General features: G+C 44.9%; 1 protein-coding gene across 4 annotated transcripts in view; it reads left to right on the top strand.

Annotated features, from left to right (window-relative positions):
* Nucleotides 1–26,192, top strand: part of POLE3 (DNA polymerase epsilon 3, accessory subunit) — a 199,194-nt gene that overhangs the window by 119,669 nt on the left and 53,333 nt on the right. For 3 of the 4 annotated variants that reach the window (XM_030206002.1, XM_030206001.1, XM_030206003.1), the window contains one exon: nucleotides 16,328–17,011. In XM_030206002.1, the coding sequence (XP_030061862.1) occupies nucleotides 16,328–16,497 (170 nt within the window). In that variant the 3' untranslated portion in view covers nucleotides 16,498–17,011. Of the gene's footprint in view, nucleotides 1–16,327; nucleotides 17,012–26,192 lie in introns of those variants that run through there. The other variant, XM_030206000.1, reaches the window with a different exon arrangement.

The raw sequence follows: 26,192 nt of genomic DNA, 5'->3' as shown, positions 1-26,192 counted from the left end.
CCAGGGAGCAGTCAAACCTCTACCTCTACAGCTGAGTGAGGCACAGGCCGTTATTCATCTGCATTGTTGTGCCCAAAAAGAGGCTTCTTTTGCCCTATCTTGGATCTAAAAGATGTGAATGACTCTCTGTGAGTTCCCATCACATTGAGACACTTCAGTCGGTGATTGCCTCTGTGAAACTAAGAGAGTTTCTCACATTGGTGGACCTGTCAGAGGTGTATTTCTATCAGGGAACCACACAGGAGATTTCTTGCGATGCTGTGTACTAAATCACAGTTACCTTCCCTTTGGATTAGTCATGGCAGCTTTCCTCCGCAAGTGGAGCATCTGGGTCCATCCTTATCTGGACAACTGTCTCATTTGAGCAGACTTAGATTTGGACTTGCATGTGGCAACAGCGAGAGTGATTTAGCTGTTGGAGATTCTTGGCTGTTTGGTAAACTATGGCAAGAGTCACTTGGTTACAACCCATGACCCTGGATTACCTGGGGGTCCTCTTCCATATGGAGCAGGGCAAGGTCTTTTTGACTCAAGACAAGCTCCTCTCCCATTGCTCTTGTTTTATTTTACTTTGGGTTCTCAGAGCCTGGGACTGTCTGCAACTTTTGGGCTCCGTGGCTGCAACTCTGGAGGTGATTTTCTGGTAAAGGGTGCACATTCATTCCCTTAAACAGGCTCTTGTCCCACTGGTCCCCAAAGTCGCAGCAGTTCAGTGTGAGCTTTTCTGATGTCGTTATCCAGTTCACCTGCTGGGGTGTTGGTGATGACATGTCAGGCTGGGCAAGTGTCCCACCACTTTCGTTTGCAGAAAAGGAGAGGGAGCAGTGGGTACTTATATCTTAATCCAGCCTTGGCCTCATCAAGACTTCCTTCCAAGGCCGCTGATTGACCGAGTGACGCACAATATAGCCACATTGTTTTTGGTATAGCCACTCTTTCTATTGCCCAGGGAGCCAGGTCTTCACTGTCAAAAGTCTGGTATTCCTAGAAGATCTAAGCCCCTTCTGGCTTATTACCTGGCCTTTTTAATAGGCAAAATTTAGTTCACCTTGTTTATGGCTCTGAAGTAATAGTGACCTTTATTAAGACACAAAGATCCTCAGTGCCATTACCATGAGTGTGGATTGAGGTGCTGAGCTACCCCTGGTCTTGTAATTCTTCCAAGAGATGACTGAGGGGAGATATGATAGAAGTCTATAAAATCCTTAATGGATTGGAATGGGTAAACACAAATTGATTATGCTTTCAAAAAGTACAAACACTATGTAACACTCAATGAAGATGCATAGTAGCACATTTTTAAACAAATAGGAGAAAATATTTTTTTCACTCAACATCTAGTTCAACTGTGGATCTTATTGCTAGAGCAAGTGGTTAAAGCAATTAAAGTAGTTGGGTTTAAAAAAGGTTTCTGCAAATTCCTTGAGGAAAAGTCCATAAGCCATTATTATGGTAGAAATGTTAAATAGTAGTAGTAGTAGACCTGGGGAGGGTGACTGCTTATCCCTGGAGCTAACTAGCATCAAATCTTGCAACTTTTTGGGAGCTTGCTAGGTCTTGTGACCAAGGCTGGCCACTGTTGGAAATAGGGTACTTGGCTGGATGGACCTGAGGGAGAGGTACAGTATAGGGTATGAAGTAAATCTGCGCACAACAGAGCGATACTTGGGTGTGATCATACTTATGATCTTAAGGTGGCCAAATGGGTAGAAAAAATGGCTATGAAAACAGCAGGAAAAAGGTGATAGTACCTGTGGATTAAGTCTTTGGCAAGACCTCATTTAGAGTACTCTGTACAAGTCTGGAGACTGCACCTTCACAAATATATAAACAGCATGGAGTGGGTCCAGAGAGCGACTACTGAAATAATCAGTGGTCTTTGTCATAAAGCATATGGGGACAGACTTAAAGATCTCAATATGTAAACTTTGGAAGAAAGGTAGGAGTGAAATGATAAACATTTAAATACTTCTGTGGCATAAATACACAGAAGGTGACTTTTTAAACTGAAAGGAAGTTTGGGCATGAGGGTGCATGAGATGAAGGTGGAAGGTGTGGCCTCAAAAACCCCATGGAGGGAAAAAAGTCCAAAAGTGCAGAACAGCAAGATGGCAGCTATACCTGGCCCATTGAGCCATTCTGTTAAGCCTGTGGCAGTGGAGATCACAACCTAAGTTGCGGCAGTGGAGGCTGCAGAAGATTAAAAAAAAAATCCAGGATTTATATGATAGGATTGATGCAGCACCTGAATGCTTCAAAACCTGTGGCCTGGAATTTGGAAAATAAGATTGATTGTTTCTTCTTGAGTGATTCTCAAGGTCAATATGTGACTAATTGGCTTACCAGAAATGTTGATTTAAGGCAAACTGATGGGTTTTGTTTGTTTATTTTGGTTTTTGTTTTGTTGTTGTTTTGATTTTACAACAGAAACAGTGTAGTTGACTGCAGATGAGACAACAAAATGGAGTCCAGGATCGGAGGAAGCAGATTTTATTGGACCCAATACGGCTAGTGTTGGCAAATGCCCATGTTGGGGGTCTATACGCATAAAATGCATAAAAATAATTAAATTGCATGCCAAACATAAAAGCATTGTAGGCTTATATAAGAAAACATATGTGGTATCACCTAAGTGAAAGTGCATGAATAAAAATCAACATAAATACCAAATTGTCATTCCAGTAGATCAAACACAAAGCTTCCTAAATTTCAAGTCCACAGTAAAAATATTATATTCAATATACTGTAAGAAATATAAATTAAAAAATATTAACATGATCAATATTAGATTAAATACACAACTTTTAACATGATGAATAAAGTACATAAAACCTGTCATACTGTGCTATAAGTAAATATTAAAATAGAAAAACCACACAATAACATCAGTAGAAAAAGCTTCTAATGTAGTAACATTAATCTCAAAGAAGCAACAATTATAAATACAAAAAAACATTTATACTCCAGTCATCAAAATTGAATGAATCTAAAGGTTTGCATATGTCTTTATGTGTATGGTGTACAGCACTGCGTATGCCTTGTAGCGCTATAGAAGTGATAAGTAGTAGTAGTAGTATCTTCTTACAAGGGAGTCAGACTCCCTTGTAAGGAGATACATATGCATAGCTTGGGATTCATTCAATTTTGATGACTGGAGTACAAATGTTTTTTGTATTTATAATTGTTGCTTCTTTGAGATTAATGTTACGTTAAGCTTTTTCTACTGATGTTGTGTGGTTTTTCTATTTTAAATTTTAAAAACCCACTTATCCCCCTTGTTTACTGAGCCACGTGCCAATGCCAACACAGCCCATTCAAAGTGAATGGGTTTTGTTGGCATTAGCACATGGCAGCCACTAGCACGGCTTAGTAAACGGGGGGTTAGTCTTTATTTATACTTTAATTAAAAATAAATGATTGAAACCTAGAGATTTTTTGGCATATCAACAATTAACAGCATTATATTAGATCATTAGACTCGTCCGCCCTGTAACCTTCCTTGAGTGAACGCCTCCAGATTTTCTTTGACATATTTAGAGATGGGGTTTGTCTGTCTCTGCTCTCCATAAAGCACTGCAATTAATCTCCCAAGTTCGGCAGTATGCTTCTTACAAATGTCGTGACTTAGGTATATCTGCTACTTCCCTGGACCTGCAGGCACTTGTTAAATGTATCCTGGAGATATCAGTGAGTGTTGAGGTGTGGGAGTGTCAGTTCCCCACACTACATAGGGCATATTTTACACAAGAACAAGTGTTCTTGTGGAGACTCCAATTTGCCAAAAATGTCAACAAGGCCATAACTCTTTTTTTTTTTTTTTTTTCATGCTATTTGGAGTTGTCCAAAGATAAAGCCATTCTGGAGAGCTATCTTAACTTAGTTTGAGAGATTGCTGAGTCAAGATTTGCCTTTTTCTCCGGCAGGGTTATTGATTGATAAAATATGAGGTTTTTCACATATCTAATCGTTCACAGGCTCTGCTTATTCATAAGGCAGGAGCCATGGGTGGTGTTCTGGGTATGTGGGTCAGAGAAGATGTTCCTTCCTTTTGGTCCTGGAGAAACTATATGCATGCCTTAATGCTTTTAGAGCAGAAGTACACCAAGTGCCTACCTAAACGAAGGAAATTGTTTCTTGCGGTGTGGGAGAAGTACATCCAGTCCCTTTCACATAGGGCCCGGAGCTTAATTTTAAATTCTTTTTGAACTACTGCTTATTTTGTAGAAGAGTGAGACACCCTCGCCTGCTTAGAGACTTCAGGTAGCAGGCACCTCAGGCTTGTGTACGTTTTTGTTGGGGGGGGGGGGAGGGAGGGATTTAGTTGGGTGGTAGGGGGTAGAGCATTAAGGTTCTTTGGTTTGGGTAGGACTTTGCTACCAATGGGGCGTAACCATTGTTGTTTTTTCTATCTAATATTTTACAAGCGCCATTAGCTGACCTTAATATGCATTACATCTTTAGGTTATGTAGATAATTGGTTGTTTGTACTGTTACCGTTATAAGTCCTGTTGAGGTATTGAAGGGGGGTTGGGGGGGGTTCTTACTGTAACCTTCAAAAATATTGATGATGACTTTTCTGTTGGGTGTATCTTGTTCCTATTACGAGCATTGAATTTCAACTGTTTAGTTGTACTTTCCTGACTACTGCTATCTTTGCGAATCTTCAATAAAAATTGCTGAAACATAAAAATAAATGATTGAAACAGCAAAGATAGCAAAGATCAAAAGATTGTGTGATGGATCACAGGCACAGGTAAAAGCGGTCTTAACAGTTAACATAATACCCAGCTAAAAAAAAAGACCCCTGTCAACCCAGATGTCGAGGAAAATAAAATAAAACAAATACACTTGCTAGTATACCATGTGCCGATAAAATGTGCGGTGCCGGTAAGAGCTAAATAAATAAGAAGCACAAATGAGACAATACTAATATCATTAAGTCTTTTGGTGCCCAAACCTTGTTAGCCTTAAGTTTTTAAAACTGTTCCCAGAATCAATATGCAAGCATTGGGACAAATTAATGCTATTCCAATATAAAGGATATATACCAGTAAGAAGCTGACTGCTAAAACTATACTTGGCTTATAAAGCATTTGCCGGTTTAAAAAAAAAATCTGTAAGTCTTATTTCAGCCTATTATGCACACATCACAATTTAGCAGCTAGAGAGCAAGCTATCAATAATACTAAAGCTAATCTTATCAGTGTAGTTTTTAAAAGCATCGCAATGCAAAATGTCATGTCATCAGAGTTGTAATGAAATAGCAAGGTCTTGTACATTCCTGAGGTTTTTTTTTTTTTGCAAACCAGCACAGCAGCAACAGAAGTGAACCTTCCACGTATGTCTCAAACCGTATTTAAATGCAATAATGACATCAGACATATTGAAACAAGATCGAATGTACAAAAAGCGAAAATACTGGGAAAAAAAAATGGTGAGCTATCGTCCCAAGAATTACACAAATCTTCATCCTGTTTTTCAAATGGCTCGACTGTTAATGGCCTGTTGGTGCCAAACCCATTCATCAGCCCAAAAAACTTTAATGACCCCCCCCCCCCCCCCCCCAAAAAAAAAAAAATTGTATAAAAGTGGCAAATAATTGTTATTCCCAAATATATACCATTAAAATATTGGTAGTTGGATTAAAGGCACTGAAGGGGGGAGGCACTGTGGCTCTGGATATAGATCATTTATACATAGCCAGTTTGAAAGCAACTTTCTGGAGGCCTATCCTTTTCAGGATGAAGTACGTATGTAGTAGAGATATGTTGAGGGTGTCTTTATGCTATGGAAGGGCAGTTTAGACAGACTGCATCAATTTCATGAGTGGCTTAATACTATAGATTGCAATCTCATATTTTCTGTGCATTTATTTTATTTATTATGACATTTATATCCCACATTATCCTAAATCATTTTGGGTTCAATGTGACTAACCTATAAGAAGTTCAAAACAAATGTTAAGTGTACATTATAAGCCATGAAGAAGAAAACAATTCAGTTGTGAGAAGTACAGAGTAATTCAAAGTACATTGCAATTTGATTATAATTTACACAATCCTACTATATAAATGAAGAGTGTGCGGCAGGTCACAAATCTCTCCCTACATTGTTAGAACTTACAAGCAGTAGCACCAACACGTAGAGGCAGGACCAGCGGTACGTCACAGCTGTCTCCCAACGTCGTTAGTCTTAGTCCTAACCACACCCAACTCCTATGCCCGCAGCCCCGCACTTTTACAACGCGAACAAAGGAGCGCAGAAAGCCAGTTACCAAACGCCCCAGCAGCTGGGATCCCCGCCCCTGCCCCGCAGAGGTTGCTACCGCTCCCCCCCCCCCCCCCCCGAGGTTGCCGCCGGCCCCTCTCCGTTGAACTTACAGCGCTTCACCTCCGAAAGCGCAGCAGACAGCGGCACATCGCCTCCCTTCGGCCTTCCTTCCCTCCCTGTGTCCCGCCCTCGCCGAAATTACATCACAGGGAGGGAAGGAAGCCCGAAGGGAGCTCATCTGCCGCTGTCTGCTGCGCTGCACTTTTGGAGGTGAGGCGCTGTGAGTTCAATAGAGAGGGCTAGCGGCGACCTCAGGGGGGGGGAGCGCCAGCGGCGAACTCGGAGGGAGGGAGACGCCCTGGAACTGGGAGGGAAGGAATGGGCCTGAAGATGGGAGGGAGGGGAGCACACACACACTTTGTGTGTGTGTGTCTCTCTCTCTCTCACACACAGCGGGACAGCGACGCCGGGAATGGATCCCAGGCACGTCGCTCACACACACCACACATACAGTGAACTCATTGAAGTCCAACAATACCGCTCCATACCCATATAGGTTACAGGGAGATACATGGGTGAGGGGGCTACTCAAAAACGAGCCCTGCTTTGCTGCCTCAAACAACTGGCTAAGGAGCAAGTGACCCTCCACTGTCACAGGGACTCCTAGCAGCTCTCTCTGTCACACACACATACACACTGTCACTCTCTGAACCCCTAACTTTTCACCGCACCCTTTCAAGCACTACACATTACGTTCATCAAATTTTACATCATATGTCAGAAATAAGAAATATTGCCCGTTTTAATGGGCTTAACGGCTTGTATGTTTATATAGAATAGAAAGTAAACAAGAGTAGGCATAAACCAAGTATGAGAATACAGTCCAATCAATTGGAGCTAGTGATTATAATTCATGAGTAGGAACTTTTGAGGAGGAATGTTTTAGAATTTTGTGAAACTTTAAATAGTTTTGTTGATATCTAATTGGTTTAGGCATAGAGTTCTACCACTTGGTACCCTGATAAGAAAAATCTGCTGAATTAACCGATTTGTATATGATTTTCTTGCAGTTTGGGAAGAGAGAAGTCTTAAGTAATCCCTTGCTCCATAAGTAGCATTACGCAAAGGGAGCTCGATGTATTTATTTATTTTTTTATTTGTTACATTTGTACCCCACATTTTCCCACCTATTTGTAGGCTCAATGTGGCTTACATAGTGCCGGAGCGGCGTTTACCGACTCCGGTGTAAACAAATACAAAGTGATATTGTGGTAAGATAGAATTCATGTGGCACAGCCACATTTGGGAATCGTACATCAGGAGAGTTGTGTTATGTCCATTACATATTTTGGTTACGTTGTGTTGCAGAGATCAGGCATTTATGTTGGATCGGTAGGGTAAGCTTTTTTAACAGGTTAGTTTTTAGTTTTTTCGGAAGTTTAGGTGGTCGTACGTAGTTTTCAGGTAGTTTCGTACGTAGTTTTATGTATTGATTTTGTGGTTAGTTTGTAGTGAGTGAGTTGAGTGTGCAAAGAATTTTGGGGTGTTTGTGAATGATATTCTATTGCAGGATATGTATAGTTCCTCCTAAAGGAGTGCATGTGAAACTCAGACCTGAGTAGAAGAAATGGAGGACTTTGGGAGAATGATGAGTAAAAAAGGTTTTGGGGACTGGACTGACAAGTCATTACAAAGTTATCAAGCTCAGTGTTTTTGCTGATTCACGAACAGCCTGGACCCTTTATCCAAATTAATCAAGAACATTGAGATAAGTACAGCTTTCTTCATGATTTTATTCTACTTTATGTAGTATATAGGCAGAATTGCAGAGGTTGTTAGTTGTTTTATGCCATTTAGATTTGTTATTTTAATAGGTCCATTTGAGAGCGTATCTGAGAACTTGATTAGTGTGATGATGGCTCTCCTTCAGTCAGTCTCATGTGAATAGTGACTGCACCTGTGACCTTAGCACTTTTCATAATCCCTCTATATTTAGTGAAAATGAGGTATGGATGTATGATATGCTCATGCTGAATACTTTTGCTTTCAGTACTACATTATATAGAAAATTAACTGATGAATCATTTTTTTGTATTACAACAGCTGCCATACTACTGGTCTCAAAAGAAATCTGCCATTTTCTCATTTTTTAAGATCGAGACTTTATAACAATTTTGAGTTTGGGAGGAACCAGGCGATATGCGGGTGCTAGCAGTATTCAATAAACTGCTGAAAGAAGGTTTATCCTAAATGAGCAGTATATTACATTTTGGTAAATAAATACCTAGATCTAAGTGAATCTCAGTTATTAACCATAGCTACTAAAGTTATTTGTATGGTTAATTAACTTGCTGAGAACACCCGCTAAAGGTGAGAAGCATTTTTTTCCCTGCTGTTACAAGATGGTGTATTGCCTGTTATATTTGGATTTGCAAATGAGTTTTTGTTGATATCACAGGACTGAAGAAGGGAACAACTTGTGACAACTGTCATTAGTAAATAGCTGCTTGTATACTTTAGTAAATTTAACCCTCGATTCTTTCCTTTTTGCAGATTATTCTGAAGTATACTACTGCATTAATGTATGCTAATGCTGTTTAATTACGTTGGTTTATTGCTTCTATCACTAGTCCAGAAGCGATTTACATGTGTTACATATACATTAACATATATATTTTGCAAGTTCAATTGTATACTGTTGGGCTTATTTATTGATAATGTACAGTAATAACTTCAACATGCAGAAATGTGATAGTACACAAGTAAATCTAGTAGACCTCAAATGTGTTCCATGCACTAGTTGCTGAAGTGAACCATGAAGACAACCAATTATTAGTGATTAGCAAGGGCATAGTTTAGGAAGTAACCCTGGAGGAAATTAGCTTTCTGCAGTCCTCAGTCTTCATATGGAAAGAGATGAGAAGAATACTGGAGCCTTTCCATATTAAGTAGATGTGAGAACTCAAGGTCCGATGCTCAAAAAAGTTGCTGTAGACAGAAACTCTACCACAATTCTAGCACTGAAAAATTGCCAAGGCATGTTCATATTTAATAAGCATGCAAATTACTGCCATGTTAAAATCACAGCAGTAATCTGCAGCTTAGTGCAGAATGTCAACTTCCCTGGCAATGCCTGAGCCACAATTGGCTCAGGCAGTAACATGAAAGAAAAAAAAAGCCATGGCTCCAACCCAACTCCCCCATCTCCACCCCTTGAGCATTGGACCCACCCCCAAAACCGAAAATATAATGCCTGGTGGTTCAGTGGCCCCACCTTGCTAAGCCTGGCACAGTGACCCCCTGGCTAGTCCAGGCCACCCCTCCCAACCCAAGCATAGACCCCTCTTCCCCCCCCCCCCATATAAAAATATTCTCCGAGGACAAGCAGGCTGCTTGTTCTCACATATGGGTGACGTCCACGGCAGCCCCAGGTCCGGAAAATCTTCCTAGCAACAAAGGTTGCTAAAGCCTTGGCGCATGCGGGTGCGCGCACCGCGCATGCGCGGCCATCTTCCCGCCCGTAGTGCGAGAGTCCCGCTTCAGTCTTCTTTTTTCCACGGTCAAGAGCGGCTGTTTACGGCGGTTCTGTGCCCCAGAAAAGAAGAGCCTTCGTTTTTAGTCGGTTTTTTGCCGGTTTTTTCTTCATCATGCTCGTGCATGAGCTGTTTAGTTTTTCTTAAAAAAAAAAAAAAAAAAGAGTTTTTCCTTTAGTTTCTTGCCTCAAGTTTCCTTTCAGGCACCGACCCTCACGCATGTTGTATCCAGTGCCTTGGGCCCGACCATTGCCCAGATGCCTGTAAGTTGTGTCTTAGCCTTAAAAAGCAGACACAAGCGTCGAGAGAAGCTCAACGGGAACGCCTGTTTGGAGCTTTGCCTGGTACTTTCGGCAGCGGTACCGGAGGTCGTGGTGTCGATGTTGGCACCGGAGAGTGCATCGACTTCGGGAGTGCAGGTAATGGCTGTCCAGAGACCATCGCATGCTGGCAGCAGTGAACCATCGAGTGGGTCTCCACCTGCTTCGAGGGCTCCTGCGGTACAGGTCTATCGGAACCGACCTCTTTCAGACCCGACCCCGAGAAGGCGTGTGGATTCCACGTCCTTCTCGTCGGTACCGAGGGGTACCAGTGACGTACCTCGAGCGAAGGCAAAGAAGCACCATCATCGGTCCCCTTCTTGTCACGGAACCGAGAGCTCCAGGGTGTCGAGGGAATCGGCTCCCATGAAGCGTCGACATCGGGAGGACCGCTCATCCTATATACAAGAGGTGTTGATGCGCCAGTCTCCGGACAGCCCGGTACCGCCTCCTCGGCAGATTCTAGCCTTGACTCCTGTACCAATGCCACAGCTTTTCTCAACAGACACTCTTGACAAGCACCTCAATGCTATTCTTCCATGGATCCTGGAAAGGCTGCTGCGACCGTCTGTTCCGGTACCGGAGGTGCTTGTGGCGGCTGGCTCCTTGCCTGTGGTGAGGTCCTTGACGTCGGTGCCGCCTGCGGCATCGGCCTTGGCTGCCCCCCAGGTTGACTCGACGTCAATGGAGGGAGCTTCATCGCCGCCGGCACGGGAATCAACTTCTCGGCACCACCATCGAGAACAGAACTCCTCGGCATCGAGATGGGCTCTGCTTCGGACTGCAGTCAGAGAACTCCTGTCCGATACCGAAGGGGAGGACTCGTGGGAGGCAGAGGAGGACCCAAGATATTTCTCTTCTGAGGATTCTTGTGGCCTTCCCTCTGATCCTACTCCTTCGCCGGAGAGAAAGCTTTCTCCCTCGGAGAGTTTGTCTTTCTCGTCCTTTGTCCGGGAAATGTCTACGGCCATTCCCTTCCCGGTGGTCACTGATGATGAGCCCAGGGCTGAGATGTTCGAGGTCCTGGATTATTTTTCGCCATCTAAGGAGTCATCCACTGTTCCTATACATAATGTCCTTAAGCAGACACTGTTGAGGAATTGGATGAAACCACTATCTAACCCCACCATTCCTAAGAAGGTTGAGTCCCAGTATAGGATTCACGGGGATCCAGAGTTGATGAAGGCCCAGTTGCCTAATGACTCGGGGGTTGTGGATTCTTTTGATGTGGCGTCCAGAGCTGCTGCTCAGAGTATAGTGGTGCGCAGACTCTCATGGCTGCATGCCTCTGACCTAGACAATCGAGTCTAGCAGCAGCTTGCGGATGCTCCTTGCCGGGGGGATAATATTTTTGGCGAGAAAGTCGAACAGGTGGTAGAGCAGCTCCACCAGCCGGACACCGCTTTCGACAAACTCCCGCCTGGCGCCTTCAGCATCTATCTCCTCAGGTAGATGTTTTTACGGTGGTAGGAGGAATGCTCCCTATGCTTACAATAAGCATAGGTACAATCCACCTTCCCGCCAGCCTGGTCAGGCTCAGCCCCAGTGCACTCATTCACGTCAACAGCGTGCGCCTCGTCAGGCCCCTGCAGCGCCCTAGCAAAAGCAAGGGATGGGCTTTTGACTGGCTCCAGGCAAGCATAGCCACAATAAAAGTGCCCGTGCCGGACGATCTACCAGTCGGGGGGAGGTTGAAATTTTTTCACCAAAGGGTGGCCTCTTGTAACCTCCGATCGGTGGGTTCTCCAAATAGTCCGGGAGGGATACTCCGTCAATTTGATCTCCAATCCTCCAAATTGCCCACCGGGAGCTCAGTCCTTCAGCTTCCAGCACAGGCAGGTCCTTGCAGAGGAACTCTCCGCTCTTCTTAGCGCCAATGCGGTCGAGCCCGTTCCACCAGGGCAAGAAGGGCTGGGATTCTATTCCAGGTACTTCCTTTTGCAAAAGAAAACAGGGGCGATGCATCTCATCCTAGACCTAAGGGCCCTGAACAAATATCTGATTCAAGAAAAGTTCAGGATGGTTTCCCTGGGCACCCTTCTTCCCATGATTCAGAAAAACGACTGGCTATGCTCCCTGGACTTGAAGGATGCTTATACTCACATCTTGATACTGCCAGCTCACAGGCAGTATCTTCGATTCCATCTGGGGACACAGCACTTTCAGTATTGTGTGCTGCCCTTTGGGCTCGCCTCCGTGCCCCGGGTGTTCACCAAATGCCTGGTGGTCGTTGCAGTGTCGCTACGCAGGCTGGGAGTGCATGTGTTTCCTTATCTCTACGATTGGCTGGTGAAGAACACCTCGTAGGCAGGAGCTCTACAGTCCATGCAGATGACTCTCAAACTCCTGGAGCTGCTCGGGTTTGTTATAAATTACCCAAAGTCCCATGAATTCATAGGAGCTCTGCTGGATTCTCAGACAGCTCGGGCCTACCTTCCCAAAGCGAGGGCGGACAACCTTCTGTCCCTGGTTTCCTTGACCAAAGCGTCTCAGCAGATCACAGCTTGGCAGATGTTGAGACTTCTGGGCCATGTGGCCTCCTCAGTTCATGTGACCCCCATGGCACGCCTTCACATGAGATCTGTTCATTGGACCCTAGCTTCCCAGTGGTATCAAGCTGCAGGGGATCTAGAAGATGCAATCCTGTTGTCCACCGCTTTTCACAACTCCCTGATCTGGTGGATGATTCGATCCAATTTGACCTTGGGACGTCCCTTCCAAATTCCTCAACCTCAAAAAGGGCTGACTACGGATGCATCGCTCCTGGGGTGGGGAGCTCATGTGGATGGGCTCCACACTCAGGGAGCTTGGTCCCTTCAGGAATCAGGCCTTCAGATCAATCTACTGGAGTTGCGAGCGATCTGGAACGCTCTAAAGGCTTTCAGAGATCGGCTGTCCAATCAAATTATTCAAATTCAGACAGACAACCAGGTTGACATGTACTATGTTAACAAGCAGGGGGGCACTGGATCTCGCCCCCTGTGTCGGGAAGCCGTCCAGATGTGGCTTTGGGCCCGCCATCACAGCATGTTTCTCCAGGCCGCGTATCTGGCAGGCGTAAACAACAGTCTGGCTGACAGGTTGAGCAGGATAATGCAACCTCATGAGTGGTCTCTCAACATGGCAGTTGTTCGCAAGATCTTCTGAGCGTGGGGCACCCCCTCGGTGGATCTTTTTGCCACTCATATCAATCACAAGGTCCCTCAGTTCTGTTTCAGACTTCAGGACTACGACAGGCTAGCCTCAGATGCCTTTCTCCTACATTGGGGGTCAGGCCTTCTGTATGCGTATCCTCCTATACCTCTGGTGGGGAAGACTTTGCTTAAACTGCAGCAAGACCGCGGAACCATGATTCTGATTGTGCCCTTTTGGCCGCGTCAGATTTGGTTCCCTCTTCTTCTGGAGTTGTCCTCCGAAGAACCGTGGAGGTTGGAGTGTTTTCCAACCCTCATCACTCAGAACAAGGGGGCGCTTCTGCATCCCAACCTCCAGTCTCTGGCTCTCATGGCCTGGATGTTGAGGGTGTAGATTTCGCCTCCTTGGGTCTTTCTGAGGGTGTCTCCCGAGTCTTGCTTCCAGGAAAGATTCCACGGAGGTTTGCCGTCTGGTGTGATAGCAAGGCCCTAGATCCTTGCTCTTGTCCTACACAGACCCTGCTTGAATACCTTCTGCACTTGTCAGAGTCTGGTCTAAAGACCAACTCCGTAAGGGTTCATCTTAGTGCAATTAGTGCTTTCCATTATCGTGTAGAGGGTAAGCCTATCTCTGGACAGCCTTTAGTTGTTCACTTCATGAGAGGTTTGCTTTTGTCAAAGCCTCCTGTCAAACCTCCACCAGTGTCATGGGATCTCAACATTGTCCTCACCCAGCTGATGAAACCTCCTTTTGAGCCACTGGATTCCTGCCATCTGAAGTACTTGACCTGGAAGGTCATTTTCTTGGTGGCTGTTACTTCAGCTCGTAGAGTCAGTGAGCTTCAAGCCTTGGTAGGCCATGTTCCTTATACTAAATTTCATCATAACAGAGTAGTCCTCCATACACACCCTAAGTTCTTGCCGAAGGTGGTGTCGGACTTCCATCTTAACCAGTCAATTGTCTTGCCAACATTCTTTCCCTGTCCTCATACCCGCCCTGCTGAACGTCAGTTGCATACATTGGACTGCAAGAGAGCATTGGCCTATGTGGAGCAGACAAGCCCTTCAGACAGTCCGCCCAAATGTTTGTTTCTTTCGACCCCAACAGAAGGGGAGTGGCTGTCGGGAAACGCACCATTTCAAATTGGCTAACAGATTGCATATCCTTCACTTACGCCCGAGCTGGGCTGACTCTTGAGGGTCATGTCACGGCTCATAGTGTTAGAGCCATGGCAGCGTCAGTGGTCCACTTGAAGTCAGCCACTATTGAAGAGATTTGCAAGACTGCGACGTGGTCATCAGTCCACACATTCACATCTCATTACTGCCTTCAGCAGGATAGCCGACGCGACAGTCGGGTTGGGCAGTCAGTGCTGCAGAATCTGTTTGGGGTTTAGAATCCAACTCCACCCCCCTAGGCCCATTTTTATTCTATTCCAGGCTGCACTCTCAGATGTTTCTTCATAGGTCAATTTTTGTTATGTCCTCGCCGTTGCGAGGCCCAATCGACCCTGTTTGTTGTTTTGAGTGAGCCTGGGGGCTAGGGATACCCATATGTGAGAACAAGCAGCCTGCTTGTCCTCGGAGAAAGCGAAGTTACTTACCTGTAGCAGGTATTCTCCGAGGACAGCAGGCTGATTGTTCTCACCAACCCGCCCGCCTCCCCTTTGGAGTTGTTCCTTTCTTTCTTTTTGCTTCATAAGTTGACTGAAGCGAGACTCTAGCGCTACAGGCGGGAAGATGGCCATGCGTGCGCGGTGCGTGCACCCGCACGCTCAAAGGCTTTAGCAACCTTTGTTGCTAGGAAGATTTTCCGGACCTAGGGCTGCCATGGACGTCACTCATATGTGAGAACAATCAGCCTGCTGTCCTCGAAGAATACCTGCTATAGGTAAGTAACTTCGCTTTATGGCCTGGTGGTCCCCCCCGGCTAGGCAAGACCAAGTCAGGCCCGTCTAGTCATCACTTCAACCTGGTGGTCTAGTTAATTTGTCCCTTAAATGGGACAAAGACCCCCACCCAGTACATCCCAGGATGCACAAGGAATGAGTGGGAATGTCTTCTGTCTCCTACAAGAAGTCGAGGAGGGGGATGGGCTTTCACTAGACCACCAGGCTGAAGTGATGACTAGGAGGGCCGGACCTGGGGGAGGGCTGGACCACCAGGGCATATTGTTTTATTATAAGGGGGAAGAGGGTGCCAATGCTCGTGTCAAAAGAGGGCAACAATGGGAGGGGGGCCAATATTTTGAGGTGGGGCAGCGGGCTAAAAGGAGAGATGATCGGGGATGGGTGGGCTTTCACTAGACTACCAGGCTGAAGTTATGACTAGGAGGGCTGTACCTGTCCAGGGGGGAGGGGGGCACTGGACCACCAGGGAATATTTAATGCAAGGGGGAAGGGGGGTGCCAATGCTCAGGTCGGAAGAGGGCGACAATGGGAGGGGGCCAATATTTGGGGGGAGGTCGGCAGGCTGAAAGGAGAGAAGGTGCTGCTCGACACCTATTCTGTACCAAAGCTTCACTGGCTTAGGCATAACGCTTCCCGCACTAAATGTGCTTAGGGAAACTTTTTTCTTTTCTTTTCTTTTCCTTTTTTTTTTTTTTACCATTGCTGCAAGGTGTATGATTACATTTAAATTCAGTCTGTGCTAATAGTTTCAGCATATGCGCTATGAAAAAGCAAACGAACAAACTTTTGGATGAAAAAGCATATGCGCTGAAATCATTAGAGCATTAGGAGAACATACACACAAAGTTGGCATTAATTGGTCTTGCGCCGGCTTTGAGTTTCGAGCATCAGGCCTTCAATGGGAAGGAGAGAAAAGAAAAACCATACATGATAAGAAAAACATAGCATTCCCAAATTTGTGCCATGAAATCACATTTTAATATAATAGAAAACGTATTCCATATATAACTTAAGGATTAAATCTGATCTCTTAATTTTTTACATAGAATTTTAGGAAAGCACAATGGAATTGAAGGAAGGCCCTTTTTTCTTTTTATGTACTGTATATGTTTCTGTGTCTTGTTATGTAGCAACTATTCTGTATTCTTACATGATTGTAGCATATAGGCGTGAACAGAGAGGCAAGAAGGAAGCCACTGAGCAAAAGAGAAAAGATAAAGACAAAAAAACAGACTCTGATCAGGAGAAGAACCGGGAGGAAGAAACTGTAGAAGATGACGACAGATTAGAGGAGGAAAATCCAAATGATGAGAATGAAGTGGATAAATGAGCACTAGCAAAAGAAATGGGTCAGTTTTTTTTTTTATCCTGCTGAAGAGCTAAAATTGCTTCCATTTTTATCTGGTTAAGTTTAAGTGAATTTTCAGCCAAACCCAACCCATTAAATTTTTTTTTGGTCAAAATTTGATGGTTTTACCATATTTATGCTTGCCATTTTGTTAGTTTGCTTAGTTATATGAAGAGGCATATTTTCAATGCACTTACACTTACAAAGTTACATAATAACACTATGGAACTTTGTACATCTAAGTGCTTTGAAAATGAGCCCCGTAGTGAATTAGTACAGAAAATCACTTCTAACTAGCTAAGTCATAACCCCCCTGCCTCCCAATAACACTTGTGGAGCTTTCCCCTGACCAGTTAAATTTGGCTGCCTTGTGACTTTGAGGATAAATTTTAACTGGTTGGTGGGGAGGGAATTTTTAAAAGCAAGATTTTACCAGCTAACTCATGGGTTCCCAAACCTGTCCTGGGGAACTCCAGCCAGTCATGTTTTCAGGATATCCATAATGAATATGCATGAGAGATTTGCATACCAAGAAGGCCGTGTGTGCATTTTGATCTCATGAATATTCATTGTGGATATCCTGACTGGCTGGGGTTTGAGAATTACTAAACTAACTCTTGGAATTTAGGGTAAAATAATCTTTATTATAAGCATAATGGCAGAATACTATAACAGCAAATCCAGCATTTTCTTAACGTAATATTTCCACAACATACAATGGAAAACAAACATCCATAGGTTGTTGTATTATCCAAGATCTATACCTCGTGTATTCATAACCCAAGATCACAAGCTCTCCTACCTTCTATCAAGCTTAAGCATAAACCCTTCCTTGAAAACCATCCCCTTCCCCCCACTCTCCTACCCCTCTTGTTTTAACAACTTCAGCCATAAGAACTACTTGCCCTACCTATGTAGTTACACATTAGATCACTTAGTTCACGTAAACTCCCCTCCATTCCCAACCCGCAAGCTGACCTTCCCCCCTATATCCCAAATTACCCCCAGCTCCCCCAATTAATCCCATCCCCCCCCCCCCAAAGACCCGATACCTACTCTTATTCTTTAGAAGATTATATCGAGGTTTGATTCATGAGAAGACTGCGAACTCTCGAGGATAGACATTATATAGGGTTCCCAAATGGACCAGAATTTTTTCCTTCGTTTTGGAGTCAGACGCGCGTCTCTAGCTTCCATAAGAGCTTGGTGGTTCTTATCAAATAATCCATATTTATTCTGTAGAGATTCCTGGGATCACTAAGCAACAGAATTCCCAATTATTGGAAGGACCCCGATGCCCACTTCAGGGGAAACTCTCCCTCCCAACTAGTGCATACTTCTGGACTCATCGGCAAGCCCTCCGACTTATGCATGTTAAGTCGAAATCCCGAGAAGGAGCCATACTCTCTAAAGCTCTCCAACAGGGCTGACTGGGATCTCTCTGGCCAAGACAAGTGCACTAGCAGGTCATCTGCGAAAGCTGAGATGTTAAACTCATAGCTTCCCAGCCCAATATCTCTAATGTCCGAATTATGCAGCATTTCCCTTATCAAGGGATCTAAAGTAAGAGCAAATAACAATGGGGACAATGGGCAGCGCTGTCGAATACCTCTCAGTATGGGAAAAGCTTCAGAGATCAATCCGTTAACCACAATTCTAGCCATTGGTTTTGCGTATAGTGTCTGGATAGCTTGTGCAAAAAAGCCCTCGATAGCGTACTTACGTAGCACTGCGAACAAAAAATTCCAAGTGACCCTATCGAAGGCCTTTTCCGCGTCAATGCGAATTATAATCGATGGCGTTTGTAATTCTTGGACCTTCTCCATTGTAGCCAATAGAGTCCGAATATTCTTAACTGCCTGTCTCCCACGTATAAAGCCTACCTGCGGCTCCGCAATCACCGACGGCAACACACGAGCCAAGCGATTTGCCAGAATCCCAGCTAACAACTTTGCTTCATATCCAGTCAAGGAGATTGGACTATAAGACTCGGGAAATCCAGGGTCTTTTCCCTTGTTTTTTTCTTTTTTAAATTTGTATAAGTTTTTATTGAGTTTTGAGAAACATTACAGAAGCAAGTGAGTCACAGCCATAAAACATAGGCAAATAAAAGGCCAAAATAGAACTATGCGCTTTCAAAAGAACAGAAACAAATACACAATGTGTGAATCTTTCAAAGCTACAGTGGGGGAAATAAGTATTTGATCCCTTGCTGATTTTGTAAGTTTGCCCACTGACAAAGACATGAGCAGCCCATAATTGAAGGGTAGGTTATTGGTAACAGTGAGAGATAGCACATCACAAATTAAATCCGGAAAATCACATTGTGGAAAGTATATGAATTTATTTGCATTCTGCAGAGGGAAATAAGTATTTGATCCCCCACCAACCAGTAAGAGATCTGGCCCCTACAGACCAGGTAGATGCTCCAAATCAACTCGTTACCTGCATGACAGACAGCTGTCGGCAATGGTCACCTGTATGAAAGACACCTGTCCACAGACTCAGTGAATCAGTCAGACTCTAACCTCTACAAAATGGCCAAGAGCAAGGAGCTGTCTAAGGATGTCAGGGACAAGATCATACACCTGCACAAGGCTGGAATGGGCTACAAAACCATCAGTAAGACACTGGGCGAGAAGGAGACAACTGTTGGTGCCATAGTAAGAAAATGGAAGAAGTACAAAATGACTGTCAATCGACAAAGATCTGGGGCTCCACGCAAAATCTCACCTCGTGGGGTATCCTTGATCATGAGGAAGGTTAGAAATCAGCCTACAACTACAAGGGGGGAACTTGTCAATGATCTCAAGGCAGCTGGGACCACTGTCACCACGAAAACCATTGGTAACACATTACGACATAACGGATTGCAATCCTGCAGTGCCCGCAAGGTCCCCCTGCTCCGGAAGGCACATGTGACGGCCCGTCTGAAGTTTGCCAGTGAACACCTGGATGATGCCGAGAGTGATTGGGAGAAGGTGCTGTGGTCAGATGAGACAAAAATTGAGCTCTTTGGCATGAACTCAACTCGCCGTGTTTGGAGGAAGAGAAATGCTGCCTATGACCCAAAGAACACCGTCCCCACTGTCAAGCATGGAGGTGGAAATGTTATGTTTTGGGGGTGTTTCTCTGCTAAGGGCACAGGACTACTTCACCGCATCAATGGGAGAATGGATGGGGCCATGTACCGTACAATTCTGAGTGACAACCTCCTTCCCTCCGCCAGGGCCTTAAAAATGGGTCGTGGCTGGGTCTTCCAGCACGACAATGACCCAAAACATACAGCCAAGGCAACAAAGGAGTGGCTCAGGAAGAAGCACATTAGGGTCATGGAGTGGCCTAGCCAGTCACCAGACCTTAATCCCATTGAAAAATTATGGAGGGAGCTGAAGCTGCGAGTTGCCAAGTGACAGCCCAGAACTCTTAATGATTTAGAGATGATCTGCAAAGAGGAGTGGACCAAACTTCCTCCTGACATGTGTGCAAACCTCATCATCAACTACAGAAGACGTCTGACCGCTGTGCTTGCCAACAAGGGTTTTGCCACCAAGTATTAGGTCTTGTTTGCCAGAGGGATTATATACTTATTTCCCTCTGCAGAATGCAAATAAATTCATATACTTTCCACAATGTGATTTTCCGGATTTAATTTGTGATGTGCTATCTCTCACTGTTACCGATAACCTACCCTTCAATTATGGGCTGCTCATGTCTTTGTCAGTGGGCAAACTTACAAAATCAGCAAGGGATCAAATACTTATTTCCCCCACTGTAGATTATTCACTTACAAAGTACTTCTAAGATTTATACCAAGGTTTTACATGATACCTCCCCCCGCCCCAAAGAAGAAGGGGGGGAACCCTCCCCCCCAGGCCCTCCCCCTATTTCCCTCCCATCCTCCAACCACACACTCTCAACACGAACAATGTAACACAAAGGGTCCCCAATTGGCTTCCCACTTGGACAGAGTTTTGCGACGTATAGCCCAAAGCCTCTCCATTTCACAAATGTACCACAGCTTATTTAACCATTTTACCAAAGGGACCTGATTAGACTTCCAGTGAGCGGCCAGAGTGACCCTTGCAGCTGACATAGCGTGGCGAACCAGTAAGGACTGGGATGTAGTTAGGCCAGGTGGTTTTTTAGGAAAAATAAAAAATTCAGGTGACCACTTTATAGGCTTAGAGAGCCAACTCTGGAGTCTGTGTTGAATTGCTTTCCAGAAAGCCTGAGCCTTAACACATGACCACCAGAGATGGCCCATAATTCCCTTCTGCCCACACTCCCTCCAACACAATGAGGATACCTTCAAAAACATGTGATGAAGGCGCGGTGGAGTCAAATACCACCTGTATAACACTTTTACGGCATTTTCTTCAAAAGGGACAGAGATAGAGATCCTTGATTTAAAGCATTTTCCATAAAATTCCAATCATCATCATCCATTGTCAAGCCCAGCTCCCGATGCCAATGTAAATGATGATAAGTATATAGGCAAGTGATAAGTCCCCACATACCTCAAGAGTCTGCACACAGGTCTTCCAAAAAAGAGGCCTCCCTTATCACCTTGTCCTTTATTGCAGCTACAGAAAGGAAATATTTCACTTGAGTATACAAAAAAAAATCCTTAGGCAAAATTGCATATGTTTCAACCAATGTATCAAATGAAATATATGCATCCTCATCAAAACATTGGCTCCATGTCGCCAAACCCTTAGAAAACCAAGTTGAAAAAGGCCCCGTTTCAAGACTTGGGGGGAAAAAGGGGATTGTTTGTTACCGGAGTGAGTTTGGAAAGAACCAAATCAGGCTTGGAAAATAAACTATCCCAATAGTAAAAAGTCGTTAGTATCGAAGGGCAAACATCTTTACTCACAGAATGATATCTCCTTGGGATCCACATAGAGGAACGCAAAGGGCAAGACCCCGCAGAAACCTGTTCCAAACGAATCCACCTCTTCTGAGAACTCGCATGAAACCATTCAATAGTGGCTCAGGCCTGAACAGCTTTGTAATACCAAAATACATTGGGAACCCTGAGATCCCTTTTTTCTGATCCCGATGCAGCACCTTCCTGGAAAGCCGTGGTTTCTTGTTAAACCATATAAAGCTAAACAAGCGATTCTGGAGACCTGAAAGAAACTCACGAGATAAGCGAAATGGGAGAGCCTGAAAAAGATACAACAAGCGGGGCATAACATTCATTTTCAAAGTAGCAATCCTACCGAATCATGATAACTCAATGTGACCCCAAGCGTCCAAGAGAGGCGGGCAATTAACCGAAAATAATTCAGAAAATTTTTTTGTAAGGGAGATCCCCAAGTACTGTAATGCTTCGAGTAACCCACCTAAAAGAAAAAGCTTGTTGTAAGGACTGTAAAATCGAGCTAGGGATACCAATAGCCATTGCTTCCGATTTATTCATATTAAGCTTAAATCCTGATACTGCAGAATACTCCACTAGAAGTTGAATTAAATTAGGCATGGAAAGTAATGGTTTAGTTAAGGAAAGCAAAATATCATCAGCAAACATCACCAACTTGTACTCCCGTCCCCCTACCACAACACCCGAGATATTGACATTACAGCGGATCGCAATAGCAAGGGGTTGCATAACTAAAGCAAATAGCATAGGCAAAAGAGGACAACCTTGGCAAGTACCCCGAGACAAAGGGAACATAGGAGAGTTACCACCGTTTATTTGGACACATGCTCTAGGGGAATTATAGAGAGCCTGAGTCCACCCCAAATCCCAAACGCTCCATGACACTAATCATAAAAGGCCAGTGGACACAGTCAAAGTATTTGATTTTGTAGCTACGTGTAGCAAGTTAACCATTCAACGAACATTATCCTTAGCCTATCTCTGAGGAACAAACCCAACCTAGTCGGGGTGAATTAGGTCTGGAAGTACCTTCGCCAGTTGATTCGCAAGAACCTTAGCTATAATTTTAACATCAGAATTGAGAATAGAGAGCGGGCGATATGAGGCACAATCACTCTTATCCTAACCTGGTTTCGGAATCACAGCTATCCATGCCTCCATCAAGCCTGACAAAAAATTCCCCCTGAGATTCGTTGGGCGCGTAAACCGCAACCAAAGTAAAAGCTAAATTATTCAATAAAACATGAAGAAGCAAATACCTACCCGTAGGATCACGTCTAGTCTTCAACACCTGAACCTGCAAGGAAGTATGGAGCAAAATTGCAACCCCCCGTTTCCTCGGAACATCAGCAGCAGAAGCACAATAGACGTTTGGATAATGATGATGAGACATATATTTTTCATGGGCCCTCTTTAAATGAGTCTCCTGCAAAAATACAACATGAGGTTTATGGTACTTCAGTTCCTTAAACAGCTTTTGACGCTTCTGAGGAGAGTTCAGACCCTTAACATTATGTCAACTTTAAATCTACATTCATTTGAACTTCATAGTTCCAGCTGATGAACTAGAAGAGAAACTGGGACCCATATAAGCCAAAACGAGTTGGAGAATGAGAGAAGAGAAAAGAAGGGGAAAAAAATCCCAAACCAAACCCCACCCCACTCCCCCGACCCTCCCCCTACAAAATCCTCTCGTTCCACCCCCCACATAGAGTACACCAAACAAGGGAGGCAAAGACCCCACAACTAGGCACCCCCCCCCCCCATGAATGGGAAAATGAGGAACAAACAGCCCAGTCCAAACATCCCCAGCCCCACCATACCACCCTACATATAATACCCAAATATGTCTCACCGAAATACTATAAGTTGTCAGCCCCAGAGCCTGCATCAACAGACACTTCTCCCTAGCTCTCCAGTCTAGCCCCCTATGTTCATCCCCACACACTCCTAAACCCCTCCCCGCCTCCTAACCCCCCAACACAACTTCATACATCATAACTCACTGTTAACACATCCTATAACCATAGCTAGAACCAAAACCTTAATCACCAGCCAAACACTTTCATATCCTGAGGGCTACTGTCAAAGGGAGGGTAGCACCTAAGAACCCCCCCCCCCCCCCCAAGCATAAGGATCCTCATATTTAAAGCCAGACAACAGTGACAATTTCAGTACATTATTGCTTTTTAGAAGCCTCTGGAACTCTCTGCCATTTCTGGAGCTTGGCCTTCATTGCGGGTGCCAAACCAGGCTGGGGAATAGGTGAAGTTGTCAATCCTGCTGTCTGCAAGATTTTCCAGGCTCCAGCCAGCGAATGAACACGGTGATTCTTTCCTTTGCAAGTAAAATTCAAAGCAAATGGAAATCCCCATCTGTAACGAATCTGTTCTTTAGTCAAAATCTCCAGTGCTGGTCTCATCTCTCTCCGCTTTTGCAACGTAAACTGGAAGATGTCCTGATAAACTGTCACCCGAACACCATTATAATCCAAATCCTGTGTCTGACAAGCACGCGTTAAGATCAGATCTTTGTCTACATAGCGAAAGAAGCGCGCTATGATGTCCCTCAGACTGCCATCCGATCGCTGGGCTAAGGAGCGGTGAGTGCGCTCCAAATCCATCGAGGCCCCGCTCATCTCGGCTCCCAACAGGGTGGCACAGAGATTTAACAATGGCAGGAACATCCTCCGACGCACCCCCCTCCGGTACACCACGAAATTGAAGGTTATTCCTACGACCTCTGTTCCAGGTCGTCCAATTTAATCAAAAGATCTTCGTAGTGAGCCCCTAAATCTTTAATTTTAGTGGCTTGAGTAGACAGTGAGTCCGCATATTCATCCATCCGCTGCTCGATATCTTCAACCCTCCCTCCTAATTCCCGAAGGTCCGAACTAAGCATCTCAATACGTTCAAGAATCTCTACTCTGGAAGTGTTAATATCAGCTTGTATTGAGGAGAGACTTTTCCTAAGTTCAGATGAAACACCCTTCTGGGACGGAGGTAGCTTGGATTCAGCCAAAGACAGCGCTGAATCGGAGTCGGAGGGGAGACTTGCAATGGCGGTGTTGGCACGTGGCTTGCCCCGCGCCTTGCTGGTAGAGCACCCCGAAAGCCGCCGCAACTCCTTTTTCCCCGCCGCGGTCGACTTATTGCTGCAACTTATGACCGGAGAAACACTGATAATAGTATTTCAGGGCGAGGAGCTACTACTATTACCACTACAACTACTATTTAGCATTTCTATAGCGCTACAAGGTGTACGCAGCGCTGCACAAACATAGAAGAAAGACAGTCCCTGCTCAAAGAGCTTACAATCTAATAGACAAAAAATAAAGTAATCAAATCAATTAATGTGTACAGGAAGGAGGAGAGGAGGGTAGGTGGAGGCGAGTGGTTACAAGTGGTTACGAGTCAAAAGCAATGTTAAAGAGGTGGGCTTTCAGTCTAGATTTAAAGGTGGCCAAGGATGGGGCAAGACGTAGGGGCTCAGTAAGTTTATTCCAGGCGTAGGGTGCAGCGAGACAGAAGGCGCGAAGTCTGGAGTTGGCAGTAGTGGAGAAGGGAACAGATAAGAAGGATTTATCCATGGAGCGGAGTGCATGGGAAGGGGTGTAGGGAAGGACGAGTGTGGAGAGATAACTGGGGAGCAGCAGAGTGAGTACATTTATAGGTTAGTAGAAGAGGTTTGAACAGGATGCGAAAATGAATAGGGAGCCAGTGAAGCGACTTGAGGAGAGGGGTAGTATGAGTAAAGCGACCCTGGCGGAAGACGAGACGGGCAGCAGAGTTTTGAACCGACTGGAGAGGGGAGAGGTAACTAAGTGGGAGGCCAGCAAGAAGCAGATTGCAGTAGTCTAAACGAGAGGTGACAAGGGTGTGGATGAGGGTTTTGGTAGAGTGCTCGGAAAGAAAGGGGCGGATTTTACGGATGTTGTAAAGAAAGAAACGACAGGTCTTGGCGATCTGCTGGATATGAGCAGAGAAGGAGAGAGAAGTCAAAGATGACCCCAAGGTTTCGAGCTGAGGAGACAGGGAGAATGAGAGAGCCATCAACAGAAATAGAAAACGGTGGGAGTGGGGAGGTGGGTTTGGGGGGAAAAATGAGACGCTCTGTTTTGGTCATGTTTAATTTCAGGTGGCGTTTAGACATCCAGACAGCAATGTCAGACAAGCACGCTGAAACTTTGGTTTGGATGCAAGGTGAGATATCAGGGGTAGAAAGGTAGATTTGGGAGTCATCAGTATAGAGATGGTAGGAAAAGCCATGGGATGAGATTAATGAACCAAGGGAAGAAGTGTAGATAGAAAAGAGGAGGGGACCAAGAACAGAACCCTGAGGTACGCCGACAGGCAGAGGGATAGAAGTAGAAGAGGATCCACCAGAGTGAACACTGAAGGTGCGGAGGGAGAGGTAGGAAGAGAACCAGGAAAGGACAGAGCCCTGGAATCCAAGTGAGGACAGGGTATCGAGGAGTATGCTGTGATCGACAGTGTCAAAAGCAGTGGAAAGATCAAGAAGAAAGAGGATGGAATAGAGACCTCTGGATTTAGCCAGTAATAGGTCATTGGAGACTTTAGTAAGCGCAGTTTCGGTTGAGTGGAGAGGGCAAACTACAGATTGTAGTGGGTCAAGAATAGCATGTGAGGAGAGAAAATCAAGGCAGCGGTGGTGAACAGCATGCCCAAGTAATTTGGAGAGAAAAGGGAGGAGGGAGATGGGTCGGTAATTAGAGGGACAAGTAGGGTCGAGTGAAGGCTTCTTAAGGAGAGGTGTGACCAAAGCATGT

The sequence above is a fragment of the Microcaecilia unicolor genome, chromosome 6 (assembly GCF_901765095.1).
Source record: "Microcaecilia unicolor chromosome 6, aMicUni1.1, whole genome shotgun sequence".
NCBI classification, from domain to species: Eukaryota; Metazoa; Chordata; class Amphibia; order Gymnophiona; family Siphonopidae; genus Microcaecilia; species Microcaecilia unicolor.
The sequence above is the reverse complement of the archived record's forward strand: the minus strand, read 5'-3'. Positions and strand labels throughout refer to the sequence as shown.